Raw genomic sequence first — 14,524 nt, 5'->3', positions numbered from 1 at the left:
TTCCCCTTCAGGCTGAGAAGTCCCCATTCTTACCTCACTTTGTTGCCTTCCAAAAGTCTCTCTGATGGATCCATTTCTTCCAAACTACAGCTATCAAGCCAACACAACATTCAGTTGACAACGACAAGACTCAACTATAATGGCAACACAGTATTCAATTTACATCACAGTTGCATATCCAGCCTGAAGGGTGCCTTTGTAACAACGAAGGCTCTTGCCATATGATTGGCAAAGTCAGGAGGAAAGAAACACATGAGCGATGCGGGCTTGTCTTCAGAACAAGTTTTATTAAGGTTTTGCTTTAACAAACAAATGTGTGAAGGCATCGATTCCTTAAGTTTTCTGTCGTATGGCACGGACAAAAGGAAAAACAACAGACTGGGAAGCGAATTCGGCACATAAACAACAGAGTAACAAAAGAGGCATGGATTAGTCTATATAGCTGTTATACCATCTATTAGAAGACATTTTGCAAGCAACAGTCTACATTTCTTTGCATTTAAGTAAAAACATATTTTTGATCAAGAAAATTACTTTTTCTTTTTTTTAAAACTTTTTCCTTTATATCACAAATGTCAGGGTAAGGCAAATCCCAGATGAATTGTATGATAAAAACCCCTATTCCCCGAGAAAATAGATCCGACATACTCTGCTAAGTTTGTCGGTTTGAAAGCAAAGCAGGCATGCACTGCATATAGAGAAATGTCTTTTTTTTTTTTTTCCTTTTGATCAAGTGCATAAAGCAGAACAGTGTTAATTCACAAAGAGGCTTTTTCAGTGCTTTATAGAAAGATTTGCAATTAGCTGCAGTGAATGTGTGACCCAGCGTTACAGATGACGTCTCAGACATCTTCTTTGGAGGTCGGCGTGGAAGGAAACCCGCCCATCATTGGAGCAGTCACTGGCCGGAGGATTAGCGAGCCTCACGGCAGGGACCAGCACTGTCAGAAATGGGAGCTGCAACGTTAAAGCAGAGTCCGATATCTTGCATGCAGACACCAACACGCAGGGGCTTCCCCTCTATGCCAGGAACCAGCTCCCACATTTCTATACTTCCTGTCACATCGGCAGAGACTGTGTGGAGGAGCATGGGCCCAGCTGCAACCAGCAAACCCAACTGAGGAACTCAAACCACCCAACTCTGCCCACTCTATGGGAGTGAAAAATGAAAGAAGCCGTAACAAAATGAAAATCCACTGGAAGAAAGAGAGAGACCTATCTGAAGATCGCCCTGTAAGGATTCAATCAACTCATACATTTATTTATTCAACACTTCCTACACTTCTAGACATCACACTTGCTGCTTCGTCTTCAGGAAAACCTTTCCCAGCTTCAGAGACTTGCTGCCATTCAAAGACCAAGGCTGAATGAAAAGTGCAATGAAATTACTGTCACAAGTTATAAATATCATGTCTAACATGAGGCATTTTTGCAGTTACTTATTGTTCTTTACTTCAGTTGGTCTTTGCAAGGACTTAGATGAGCCTTTGTCTCCAAACAGTTGTGCTTTTATAGCCAGCCTCCTTGCCAAAACAAGGCTTGCAAATGCTTGAGGGATATGTAACAGCTCTGTTGAGGCTAGTTTACCCCGCTAAGGACCTGCAATCTAGGTTGTCTTCAATGTTTCTGAGCAATTCAAAGATGAGCTTTCCCAATCTATCCCATGCTGTATGGAGGCAGTTCCCTCACATTCCCAGAGAAGTGGATCCCTTTGATCTTTGTCTTTTCACAGAGACAGCACTAACGGAAGAACTGCGGCGAGAGATACCTGATGCATTCTTTCCTCTTCCTCCCACTCTTCCACCTTCTGTTATGACAGACTGTTTAAATCAAAATCAGCAAGTACAGAAGACACATAGAAAGGGGTGTGCATTGCAGAGATGCACTATTTGCAAAGCCATTGTCTACAAGACTGGAATCTGCTGGAAAAGAGGTGAAGGAACATCAGGAAAATATCCATGTCCCAAAAGATGCATTTTGCATCTGGCAAGCTAACAGGGATGAGAAATAGAAGAGTGGCTTCGAAGTGAATAAAGTCCAAAATGTAGAGCTAGAGGGTAGTTATCTCTCTAGGAAAACTAGCAAGAGTATAAGACAGATTAAAAGGCTTATGCTGTTTCTTCTAAAGCTGACCCAACTCCAAGTATCCGCTAATCTCCAAGAGAAGTGTATGATGAAGAATCTCCTTGAGATCTTCTCTGGCATGACCTCCATATGGTGCAAAATGCCACAGGAGCTGGCACGCAGAAATATTCATCCACCAAAGATACCACAAAAAGCAAATGTGCTGGAGCCATACACAAGGTGAAAAGGAGGCAGTGTTCCTAGGAGCTGTGCGTGCTCTCATGGGGAAATCTGGAGCTTTTGTTGTTTTCTTTTCTAATCCTTGCTTGTCTTGACACTCTTCCAAATCAACCTGCAGCAGATAGACAGCAGCCATCAAATGCCATAGCTGATGCTATATTCTGTAGGGACACAGTTTACTTGCTGATGCTGGTGGAGAATTTATCAACAAAGCTCCAATACCTGGGATAAACGTAGATCGCAGGAGGACGGACATCCTTCCACGTCTTGGAAAATACCTTGCCTTGTTTTTTAGTAGTAAATAATTGATTTGGGATTAGTGCCTATTCAGGATTGGGAAAGAGAGACCATCAAGCTACTTTGTTTAAAAGGATCCAATTATTATCAATGGCATTTTGAAATATGGTTTGTAGCCCGGGGACAAGTTGTGCGCTCTTCTGTCGTGCGTATCTTCTACTGGTTTCATTTGCAGTGTAGCAGAGAACTGTACGTAAAATCCTTTTGTTCCTGTTCTAAACATTTCTGTGCGGCATTTGCTGGCAGACCAGTTGACATATGGTGAGACATTCTTATCCAAATAACTGTTAATTGCTTTTTTTCTTTTAAATTTAAAAAAATCATGTATATGCAGTGGGAAATATAACGAGGGCTCACATGAGATACAGTGTGAAGCTGTTAAAGCCAGAAGCCATACTTAAAGATGTTTTAAATACAGAATGCCTGCTATCCTCCTTTGCTCACAGATTCCAGGAAATGTGTTGCCTGCCCCTACATGAAGGTTATACTTATGGCACATGGATTTTGACATGCACGGACCTCTCTGGAAAAGAGGCAGATTGATCTGGGGTACTCTCTGTTTGAGGCCATGTGTTATTTGCACCCACGATCCGTGGAGGGGCATGGCATAGTGCAGGCTTGTCACGGTTTAGCTTTATTGTACCCCAGAGATCTCCTTTAGGCTTGCAAAGAGTAGAGGCAGGGGAAATACTGAGACAGCAGGTAAGTGAGAAGATAGTGTTAATATGCAGGCTCTGCCTATGGTGCGCACTCAGAGTCCAGCCACTGACTCTTCAAGCAACTGGGTTGGGAGCTGCTGACTGCTCTGCATTAAGAAAAGTTGCTAGGAGCTGCTGATCGACAAGCTGGGAGGCAGGCAACGTGCAGGGCTGTCTCTATCAATATATCTGAGATTTTGGAGCGTCTCGTCTTTCAAATCCCTAGCACGAGGAGGGATGTTGTTTATTGGTGCGTGTGGATTATAATCCTTTGTGGCAGTTCATGTTCTTAAAGCAAATCTCCATTGGTATCCTAGGGAACAGTTTAAAAAAAAGGGCAGGGGGGGCAGGGAATAAACGTGCTCCCACAAGTTGCCTGCAGACAGTATCAGAACTGGGGAGGAAAATAAAGATGCTAGAAAAGGGATGGACCTGAAGACGGGCTAACAATACGATGGAGGAGGAAAAGAGACCCGATATAACACAGGGACTCGTCATTCAGAAGTAACTGTTGTAATTGCAGGAATAATTGCAAACCATCATCAGAACTGGGAAATTGTGATTCTTTCCAACATGTTTACAGAACAAAACGCAATGAAGAACAGAGAGAAATCAAAGCAAAGAGTCATTTCCCCAAAGCTCCCTCCCTCCCAACCCACCGAGCACCTCTGTGTGCTCTCTTCTGCCAAGAATGATGCCATAGGATGTCAGCGTCTGCCCTTTGGGTTTTGTCGGGTCTCTTGTCTCCTGCATCCTTTTTTTGTCCTAGAGGGGAAGAAAGAAAGAAAGAAAAAAGGCAGAAATTAAGAATAATGCTTGCACAGACTTCAAGTCTCATCTTCCTAATGCAGAAGCCAAAGGTTTCCCTATCCATCACACACACAAAATGTGTGCATCGTGTGGTGTATACACATATATTACATTTACAGTTATCTCAGTGGTGTCTCATATCAGTGCAGAACCTCTCTCTTTTGCTGATGAGGACTTGGTAAACTATTTCTGCCTTAACGGAGTGCCATGGCCATCAGTCTGTAGCTTCATGCATACATTTATTCTGTGAATCACTGGAATAAATTCTCTTGCTCACAGCATAGCACATCAGTTTGTACTAGATACTGGCTCTGGTGATAATCTGGGAACTGGGACCTCCTTCACCTGTCCACATTATTTTATTAAAAAATCCAAGGCAATAATGTAAGGGATAAGACACAAGAAACCAGCTAGGCCTTCCTTCAATTCATAACCTGACTATTTTTCCCTCCCAGTTTCATGCTATGAACCTGCCCATGCTTTTGAGCTAAACTTTTGCAAAGTGACATTTCCTGCCCTAGACTATCCTTCAGAACATTCCTTTCTCTTGCCTCCTCATCGCTGGATCTCAAACAGAACTCACCTTTCAGGCACATTTTAAACACCTCAGCTTTTTGCAGCAGTGGCCAATCAGCAATCAGAAGCACAGCACTCATCCCATGCACAGTGCTGAGGAGATGCTTGCTCATGCAGACACTCACGAGACCTACAGTATACAGGGTCCGAAGAGCTCTGACATGATCCCGGACCTTACAGGCAGCTGGTCTCAGACCCATGGCTTCATGAAGAAGCACAGCTCTGGAAATCAGTGATACAAACTGGCAGCACTAATTAGAGTCTTGCGTGTTCCCACAGCAACAAGCCACCTAGCAAGCCCTTCTTTCAGCTCTCAGAGGTCCCTGGCACTGGTGGTGCTTTGGTGCTAGACCACACAACATTTTTCAAAAGCACCACATTCAAATAATAAATGTGGTGAGCAGAGACCTTGGACGCTTAACATGCTGATTGGTCCTCCCCAGCATACCTGCTCCTTGCAATTAAAACAAGGCAGAAAGGTCAGGAGGACCCAAATGGAGAGCTGCAAAGAGTTCAATTTCTACTTCTAATCCCGCACTTGCCATTAAAATGCTGGGAAAGTCTTTGTGTAGGCTGGCTCAGGTCCCTTTTGCTTCAGAGAGGTACCAGGAGAATGAGACCTTGCAGTGGAATTGAGGACATTTATTAATTAATTGCTAATTGTAGTGTTACTCTGGTGAACTTCACCTTCATACAGCAAAAATGACTGCAGCCCAAAACATTCAGAGATATTAATTTCCATAGGAAAACGTGGCTGAAATGCAGACCCTCCTACAGAACACGTGAAAGCCATGATAATTGTCACATCCATTTTTTAAACCAGTGAAGGGTATTAACCTTTCATTGTATTTTTAACTCTGAGAATTTTATTAGTTTCTTTTCCTTTTTTTCTCTAAGAGAACATATGACAGGAGGCTCAGGAAGGGGGAAGGAAGAGCCGTGGAAGCCGAATTTTAATTGCAAAGGCTCTTTCTCATTGTGTGTTGGTACTTTTTAGCAGGGACACCATCGGCTGTATTTCTCGCTCCAGCAGTACAGCGGCATATTGTCAATATGCTGACAAGGGCAAAGGGGCATGCTCAGTAATAAGACCTTGTATTTTAAATCTCTCCAATACAGCTGCCACTGTTGTAAAGCTTCTATATTTGGTCTTGAGCTACATGAAATCCTATTACATAAATAGCACACCTTGCCGTGTATGATATTGACAATGCCGAGGCAGCGTTGCGTATTAATGCTTAAAAATTCTGTTCTGAGATAGATGTAGAATTCCTTCTTGTGGCTGGGGTGGGCCTGGACCACTGTCTTCCTAACAAATTAGTCATTTTTATTTAAGGCTGATGCTGCTTACATCCACAAAGACTTCCACAGCAACAGCGACCATCGTGCACTCTTGCAATAGCACCGTCATTTAGCACATAAAACAGTAAAGCTCTGAAATGCTGCACAGCTCCAGAAAGCAGCTTGCTCCCTTTGCCTTGTTTTACAGCAGTGCAGTCACAAGTGATGCGGGGCATTGCAGAGCCAAGGGAAAGAAAGCCCTCGTGATGTGAGCATGTTCCCAGCATGCGGATCGCACAGAACTGAAGCCTGTTCTGACCAGTAAAAATTGCCTATCATTTTCCAAAGCGATGCCAAATCTCATTCATTCCGTTACTCTTCCACTGCTTATTTCACTGCTGTCCTGCCTTCTCATGATCTAAGACCACTCACTGTCCAAAGCCATCACAGCTGCAGAATGCTGCTGCCATTCTTACCTGACAATTCTACAGGAGATGTTTATCCATTTGTGCAGTAGAAGCCCTATTAGCCCATTATTATTTGTGATCTTTTTTTTTTTTTTTTTTTTGGTGTATCCTAACTTTCATTGCGGTCATTTTTAAATTGAGTTTTCAAATAGAACCAAAATGGAAAATGGAGAGGAAAATAGCCATAAATATCTTACCTATTAGTTAAGCTTCTGGCACAGTTTCCATTGGATCTTTTATACTTTCAACTTGACTATCCATTTCAGCTGGAAACAAAACAAGACAGTGGTCAAACGCTGCTCACAATACATGTGAAGTTTATCATCTTCAGTAAGAATCACTCTCTGCCCAAAAGGCACAGAGTTCAATTATCACACTAAAAATTCTGCCTGTTCTATCTACGTATCTCTTATGCCAGTTGTCTTAATCTGCAACTACATGGAATCTGATGAGTGGTTCTGCATGGGTATACGCTTCAGCATCGCTAGAAATGCCAAGCCTCTGGATGCAGATTTTCACTTTCATCCAAATGCACTGAATTTCATTCTGGCACCTACAAAAAATGGCCAGCTGATGAGCTAAAAATCCCTCCTCTGTCTCTGTAGGCAACCAGCAGATGTACAGGTACTTCCAAGGGGTGATTTAGAGCTTCACCAGGCAAAGCGGTCTTGACCCCTACCTGCTACTGCTGGCGTGTTGCTGTGCTGTGGTGAGGGGGTTACACGGACACACAATCATTTATTTGGCACCTGACGCGGAGATTTTTCATGTTGGCCATGCTAATGAGGGCTGCGAATCTCTTAGCTTCCCCATGTGAGAACGAAAGAGGAAGGATTTCCTGCATGGAGCCTTTGGCTGAGAGCAAAACCTTTGATGTGAACATTGCCAGCAGGACCTGGGCTGCGCCGGGGGCTGGATGCAGATCCACCTCTAATTGCAGTGACGCTGCCTCTGCCTTTGGCTGTCCTTGAACTGTAAACTGCTGGAGGGGCAACAGCACTACATTCCCACATGTACTAGTTTACTAGTATACTATCAATTTACCCCAACAATCTTATTTCTCCATATAAAATTACTGAGAAAAAAAAAAAAAAAAAAAAAGAGATGATTTACATGGAAGGCTTAAGTGCATTTCAATATGACCATAGTTTAGATGTCATGACAAATCAACAGTGGTACGTGTGATTGGCTAAACACAAAAGTGTTCCTTCAGCACACGCATTTGTAGGATGAGTAGTAGTTAGTATCTGCTCTGAAATGAATTTGATCGAGGCCATTTATACATTTTTCTGCTTTTAACCTTGCCTTACTTTGTGGTCTCGGCTGCAGTCATTTGATGCGTGCGACAGGAAAACCCTCAAACCTGAATGAGAGATTTGGAAACTAAGGGAAGACAAAAGGCCAAAAATCAATAGCTACTTCCAGCCTGGCAGTACGATCTCTGAGTCAATATCGTGTCAATACACCTGGTAGGATTGTGATGAATTATTTGTAAATTATTCATCATCCATATGCAGAACAGATCCCATAATGGCTTCCTGGATGTATGCAATGAATAACAAGAAAAGTATCCACTCCTGATTATGGAGCTCTGATGCACATCGCATTTAGTGATGTTGTGTTCTTCATACGCATTTGCATAGCAAAGACAGGATGCTTAATAAAAAATCATTAAGGGAAGGCTGCTGCGCACTGATGACAGCAGCCTTTCTCAGCCTCATTATGCCAGCCGCTTTCACCAGCTTGGTTTTCTGTAAGTACCAGAAGGCTTTGCTCACATTTCAAAGAGATTTCTTTCAAAACCAAAGCTTCATTTGAAACCCGAGGTCAAGCTCTGTCAGCATCCCAAACGAGCATGCCTCTTTCCCCCCTTGCATTTTTTAAAAGCTACCAACGGCCATCCCTGTTCTAGCTGACAGCACGTCACATCGGGGTGGGTGAGATGCAAACACCCAGCACCTCTTTAAGGGCAATGCAAAAGCACAGGGAGTCTTGAAACATGGAGGCAGAGGGGAAGTGGGAGGAACTGAGGTGCCCAAGGATTTCACCATCAGCTTTTTTCCACATATGGGTGAATAAGCTCAGCTCTTTGCATTAACACTGACAGGGACAGGAAGATCTAACTGGAGGATAAGCTTCTGCAGACTACTGGGTGAACCCCAACAACAGATGTTGTTACGAGGCCACCTACGTAATCCTTGACACTTAGCCTGAAAAGCCACGGAGCACCTACTGAGGAGCAGATGGAAGGGCTGCCACCAGGAACAGGGGAACGTGACTCACCAGCTTCATGGCACGAGTCGGTGCTGGAACAGTGTGCTTGGCCCCAAGCGTGCTACATCTAATCACAATGCAAGCCAGAAACAGGCTTCTCGCCACTAGAAGTTTTTACATGTGTTAAACTGCTAAATCACATTACACACGTCTAGAGCTGCCAGCTCAGCAAAGTGCTTGAAGTTCAAGGTGGCTGCTGCCCATCACCTACATACAGCTATACCAGTTCTGGAACTTCGTGTGGGGGCTTTTTAGGACAGAAATAGGCACTTCTGTGCAATAGAAACAGAGTCTTCTGTCTGTTTTCTACTTAAATTCTGGCCTGCTGGGGAGGACCTGTATGCATCTCCTCTCTCCATCTGTGAGCTGCTGAGCTGCTCTCAAATTAAGACTGTGAAAGAGTTTCCCCTCAAAAGCAAGCAAGTTCCCTGCAAGAGGAGAAAAAATAAGAGGCACAGAGTTCACACATGCAAAGTGGTGACCGTGCTTCCACAGCATCCCTCCTCTCCCTGTGAGCCAGCTGCGTGCTCAAAGGTCATGGAGCCAGCAGTCACGGCGCGGCATCTAAGCAGAGAAGACAGGTAAATGGGAGGCTGGAAAACTAAGTTCAGAGTTGTCTGAAAGAGACGATGTGCTTTCCCCCCAGAGGATAACATGCTGTAGATCTGGATGGCAGATGAAAGAAAAGTATTATTGTATTGATCTAAATAGGAGCTTGGTCAGACTGCTACTTGCAAATGTCATCTGTTTCCTCAGCTGCTTCCTAAACAATGTCTCCCTTTGCGTCTGTATCACTTGGCTATTGCCCACTCAGCTGTAACTCCCGACTGCTCAGGAAAGAAAATTACCTATTTTGAATCAAACTGATTGTGCTGCAATGGTATATGTGCACCTGTTTACTTGGTAGTTACTCGCCTCTTGGATATTACATAAACAATGTGTGATGGTGTTAACTGCTGAGATCTTGCTTTTGTGAGTGTCGCTTCTGTGAGTCATGTGAAGGTCAGAGCACTGGTGGCACACTCATCAGTGGCTTATGAAACAAACTGAAGTTTCACTTTTGACACGTGTAGTGTCAAAAGATGCTTGCTGCATCTTTTTCTTTTCTCCTGTTCTGTCAGCAAGTCAAGATGCAGCTTTCCACAGGCTTGAAATAAGAAAGGCCAATGAGTAACTCCATTACTGAAGGAGTGAAGAGCTTGATCCGCCTAATACCAGCTGCAAACTAACATCTACCTTTGTAATCTCTAAAGCTTTGGCAGAGGAGAAAAAAATTTATCTGTGGGCAGAGAAACACTACCTGGGAAACCAGTTACCAAAGATTGCTTTTGTCATCGCTAAACAACGAACCGGAAAATCTGTCCTGGGTACAAGAAATTCCAGAGATCTTTGCTCTGGTTTCCAATGGAGATCACAAGCAGCAATCTGTATTACTGTATATCCACACCTACTTGTGCTTACACACTCACACAAACACCCCAACAGTGTTCCTGATGGACCATCATGGCCATCATTCAAATTCTAGTCATTTCTGAAATCACTATGAAGGCCCTGCCCACTAGATGGACACATGTTGAGAATTACTTCAACTCTCTACGCTCTGTGTTCGTGGAGCGCTTTTCACTGTGACATTGCACATGAAATTAAAAACCAGAGCTGAGATGCTGAGGAGAACCTGGTGAGACAGTCTTGTGCTTTCAGCTGGGAAGTGCTCTCCTGGGGCAGAAGGAAAGAGGCCAGAAGAAAAATAGGCAATTTATATTAAAATTACCATCAGAGGGAATCTTTTTTATGTTTTGTTTTGCTTTAAATCTCAACTAGTACCTGGTACACTTAGAAATCTGGGAGGCTTTTCTTCAGTGAAATGAGATAAATGAGGAATTCAATCTTTTTTTCAACCTTTTTCTTTTTAGATATAGGATTCTTCATTTATTTTTAGTACGCAATGTATGACTGCATAAAAACAACCCTGTCCTGTGATCCCAATAGCAAGTTAGGCTGTGGAGAAACAAAGACTTCCCATGATGGCAGAGTACGCTGCATTACTGAACACCCTTTTCCATTCCTTTTGCATAACAGGAATTCTGCAGAAAAGTAAGTTTCAAGATGAGCTCTGTGTAAAAGATCATACAAGATAAGCAAAGAATGGAAGGAAAGAAACCGGTGAAGATCAGCGTTGTAGAAGCTGTCAGCTGAATCAGCTGTGCTGTGCTGCAGCACACATCCACAGTAGCCAAGTGGATGCTCCTCTTTTCAGAAAGCAATCCCTACAGATATTTCTTCAGTAAATCTGTTTTTCTGTAAGTAGCCCAGGCCATTCCAGGGATCCAAAATTAAAGTCATTTAAAATGGCTACGGATTTTTTGGTTGATTTCTTCAGGAGATGAGGAGAGAAGGCTGTCCTGGCTTCATTCTGTGCAATTTCTAGTAATAGCATAATCTCCAGCATTAAAAAAAGGCAAACCAACCAGCAACCAAACCCATTAAGCATGCTTCCTTTCCCTGTTCTTACAAAAGCTTCTCTACGGTTCAGTATCAAAATCAGTCACCAGTCCAAATGCTGCAATATGATCCAATGTCAGAGAACAGAAACTGGTGTTAGATACTTTGTGTAATTAATGTCCAAAGGAATGCAATAGTTTTATCTTGGAGACATAAACACTTTTGCCTTGAATTTATATTATGTAAATGCTGAAGACATTAAGGGATGAATCAGAAATTGGTCTGCACTACAGACAGGGGTCTCAGTGATGATGACAAACAAAATGGGAACTGGAAGCCCAAATCTGAGAACATTGCCTTTTGAAGCAGTCAAAAGGACCTTTCAATCAGAATCCAAAACAGTCCCTCATGTAGTTTTGTTAAGCTACAGGAGCCCATCCAGAAGAATGACAAAGGGTTTGCCTTACCAAAATCTAAGTACCAGGGCCCTCATCCCATCCAGCACTCCTTTACACACAGGAAGAGTCCAGTTGGCAATTCTTTTTGTTTAAGAACTGGTTATGCATGATGAGCTGGAGCAGGGACTTAGTACTCAGGCCAGTGCCAGCCAGACAGCCAGGTCATCTGCTTACCAAAGGAACCGACCAAAAATGATTTCATCAAGTTGCAGGTTGGGACAATTGGGTTGCTAATGTTCACAGACCCAACTGGAAATGCTGCTAGGTCACAACATCATGATAGTTTTATTAGCAGTAAATGTTCTAGGGAGATAATTTCTGTTTTCTACAAGACTGAGCTATGCTAGGACTTCCTTTCCTCTGAAGGGAAATCAGCTCTGAGCCAGAACAAGCTTATATGTTGACCTCTAATTGACATTAAGTTCACAGTGGCTATAGAACCAATGCTTGCCTCAGGATGGAATCAGGCACTGTCTCAGAAGCTTTCACAAATATTATTTTCTGACTCCTCTGTGAGATGAGAAACATTCTGGCCAAATCAATTTCCAGACCAAAATTACAGCAGGCCTAAAATACCACATAGTTAAAAAGGCAAGCAGATTGAATGTACCAGCTGAACATATAAACTGAGCCAATTAGAAAAGCAGAGGTATGAAAGGGGCTTTCAAGGAAGTGCTGTGGACTCAATTTTATGAGAAACACACTCCACTGAATCTTGATGCACCACTGGAAATGTGCATCCAGACCTAAAAAGATCTGGGAATAATTGTAAAAAACAAACAAACAAACAAAACTAATCTCATAAGTCTCTAACAGGGAACAGTAGCAATTCACAAAATCACAGAACTGCAGGGGTTGGAAGGGACCTCAAGAGATCATTGAGTCCAACTCCCTGCTAAAGCAATTCCCTACAACAGGTCACACAGGTAGGCCTCCAGGTGGGCCTTGAGTATCTCTGCAGAAGGAGACTTCACCACCTCTCTGCACAGCCTGTTCCAGTGCTCTGTCAACGTTACCGTAAAGGAATGGAACTTCATATATTCAAGTTTTAGGCCATTGCTCCTTGTCCTATCACTATGCACGACCGAGAAGAGCCTGGCCTCATCCATTTGCCTCTCACCTCCCTTTAGACATTTATGAACATTAATCAGATCCCCTCTTAAGTCATCTTTTCCCCAGGCTGCACAGCCCCAGGTCTCTCAGCCTTTCCTCACAAGGGAGATGCTTCGGGCCTTTCATCGTCTTTGTAGTCCTCTGCTGCACTCCTTCTAGGAAATCCTTGTCTGTTTTGAACTGGGGAGCCTAGAACTGAAGACAGTGTTCTAAATCTGGCCTTACCGGGGCAGAGTAGAGGGGGAGGATCAAATCATCTCCCTTGCCCGCTGGCCACGCTCTTTGTAATGCACCCCAGGATATCACTGGCCTTCTTGGCCACAAGGGCACACTGCTGGCTCCCATAAGTCTCAGTTGAAGAGATGATAAACAGAATTCTTATTTTTTGGGGGAAAGCATACAGACAAACTTTAGGAAGGCATGCTACTTGTGCACTATGACAATGAAAATGTTAGAACAACAAACCGTCATTACTTGAAGCTTCTGCTGCTTCACATGCAAGCTCAACCTTCATAGGCTCTACAGAAGTTTCCTCTTGCTCTTGCATCCCTGTAAGTGAAAGGAGAAAAACTGAAACTTAAGTACCTGATTAATGTATAATGCTCAAACTCTGTATGCCTGTTCTTTTCCGGATTTTTTTTTCTTATGGCATGCTTTTACCTTTATAGACTGTGCTGCTGTAAAATGGCAGGTTTCTGAGAAAAGAGCAGGGGATATGAGGGGTGGAACGTGGTTTGAAAATAATTGCTTAAATATTCGCACTTATCTGCACTCCTTTCTAACTAGGATTGTTAAAACCCCATCGCAGTGTGTGCTTCTGTCTCCCTGCTGTTCTTCTCCTCAGCATTTTCGTAGAAGCCTTTATGCTCATAAACTGCAGTATGTGATGGGGACCTAATCACACTTATGAGCTTCTCCAGCTAGCAGAATAAAAATAGATACAGCGAGAGTTCAAACATACCCATAGTGAGACACAAACTAGAATTTGAATTTAGGCAAATGCACTTCATTGCTGAAACTCAACATTTTTATCTCTTCTGCCTCAGGCTTGTCTGCAAACTTAGATTCAATCTCTTAACAGTATTTGAAATGGGGAAGAAAAACTGTGTTTGCTGTTTCATACGCACTGCTACTGATACTCTGCCATTTGGAGTGCCGAGAAGCCAGTTTTTAGTTCATTTCCATCAGAGCACTGCTCTGCTACTGTGGCCACCATAAGCTGCTGCCTTGCCCTGCGGTCCAGCTCCAGGATGCCAGGCTATTGGTTGCTAAGCAATCGAGATACTGGGGGAATTGTGAGGAAACAGCAAAGCGTAGCAAGGACTGAAACATTTCATCAGGGGTTCACTTGTGAGCAGAAATGATTTACCACCGCAGCAACAGACATAGAACATTCTAAGTAACAGATACCTTTCTGTATGGGTTGAGAGTGTCTTTATAAAATGCTCTTCAGTGCACTCCATTCCATTTGTCCATAAGCATGTACTTCCCGCTGAAGCTTTCCTTCTGATTGTATGTGCAAGCCTAGGTTGTGATGGAGATATCAGCCCTCTCTGTGCACCCTATGATGGTGATGCTGCTCTCACAGGCAACTTCTGGCACACTGCCTGTACTTCTACTAAGTGTAAATGCTAAAACAGGAGCCCAGCAAATGCAGAACCAACAAATCAGCCCAATTCACTGTTTCACTGTGCGGAGGGAAGCACGATGGACAATGTCACAGTGAGAGATGTTGCCTGCCCTTTTAACAGAAAGGTCCCATGTGTGCTGCTCTTCCATGAGCTTGGGTGAACAGCTACATGAG

The 14,524-nt window shown here is 43.3% G+C and overlaps 1 protein-coding gene and 1 long non-coding RNA gene across 11 annotated transcripts in view; one reads left to right on the top strand and one right to left on the bottom strand.

Moving 5' to 3' along the window:
* The window catches only part of LOC146544849 (uncharacterized), a 32,600-nt gene that overhangs the window by 16,025 nt on the left and 2,051 nt on the right, over positions 1-14,524 (top strand). The gene's annotated exons all lie outside the window — the stretch shown is intronic.
* The window catches only part of MACROD2 (mono-ADP ribosylhydrolase 2), an 837,243-nt gene continuing 822,986 nt past the window's right edge, over positions 268-14,524 (bottom strand). For 6 of the 10 annotated variants that reach the window (XM_085218728.1, XM_085218731.1, XM_085218732.1 and 3 more), the window contains 3 exons: positions 13,186-13,269; positions 6,631-6,699; positions 268-4,064 (listed from right to left, as the gene is read on the bottom strand). In XM_085218728.1, coding sequence (XP_085074854.1) covers positions 6,638-6,699; positions 13,186-13,269 — 146 coding nt within the window. In that variant the 3' untranslated portion in view covers positions 268-4,064; positions 6,631-6,637. Of the gene's footprint in view, positions 4,065-6,629; positions 6,700-13,185; positions 13,270-14,524 lie in introns of those variants that run through there. The other 4 variants (XM_085218726.1, XM_085218729.1, XM_085218724.1 and 1 more) reach the window with 4 other exon arrangements.

The sequence above is a fragment of the Meleagris gallopavo genome, chromosome 2 (assembly GCF_905368555.1).
Source record: "Meleagris gallopavo chromosome 2, MGAL_WU_HG_1.1, whole genome shotgun sequence".
Taxonomy (NCBI): domain Eukaryota; kingdom Metazoa; phylum Chordata; class Aves; order Galliformes; family Phasianidae; genus Meleagris; species Meleagris gallopavo.
This window is presented reverse-complemented; position numbering and strand designations above follow the sequence as displayed.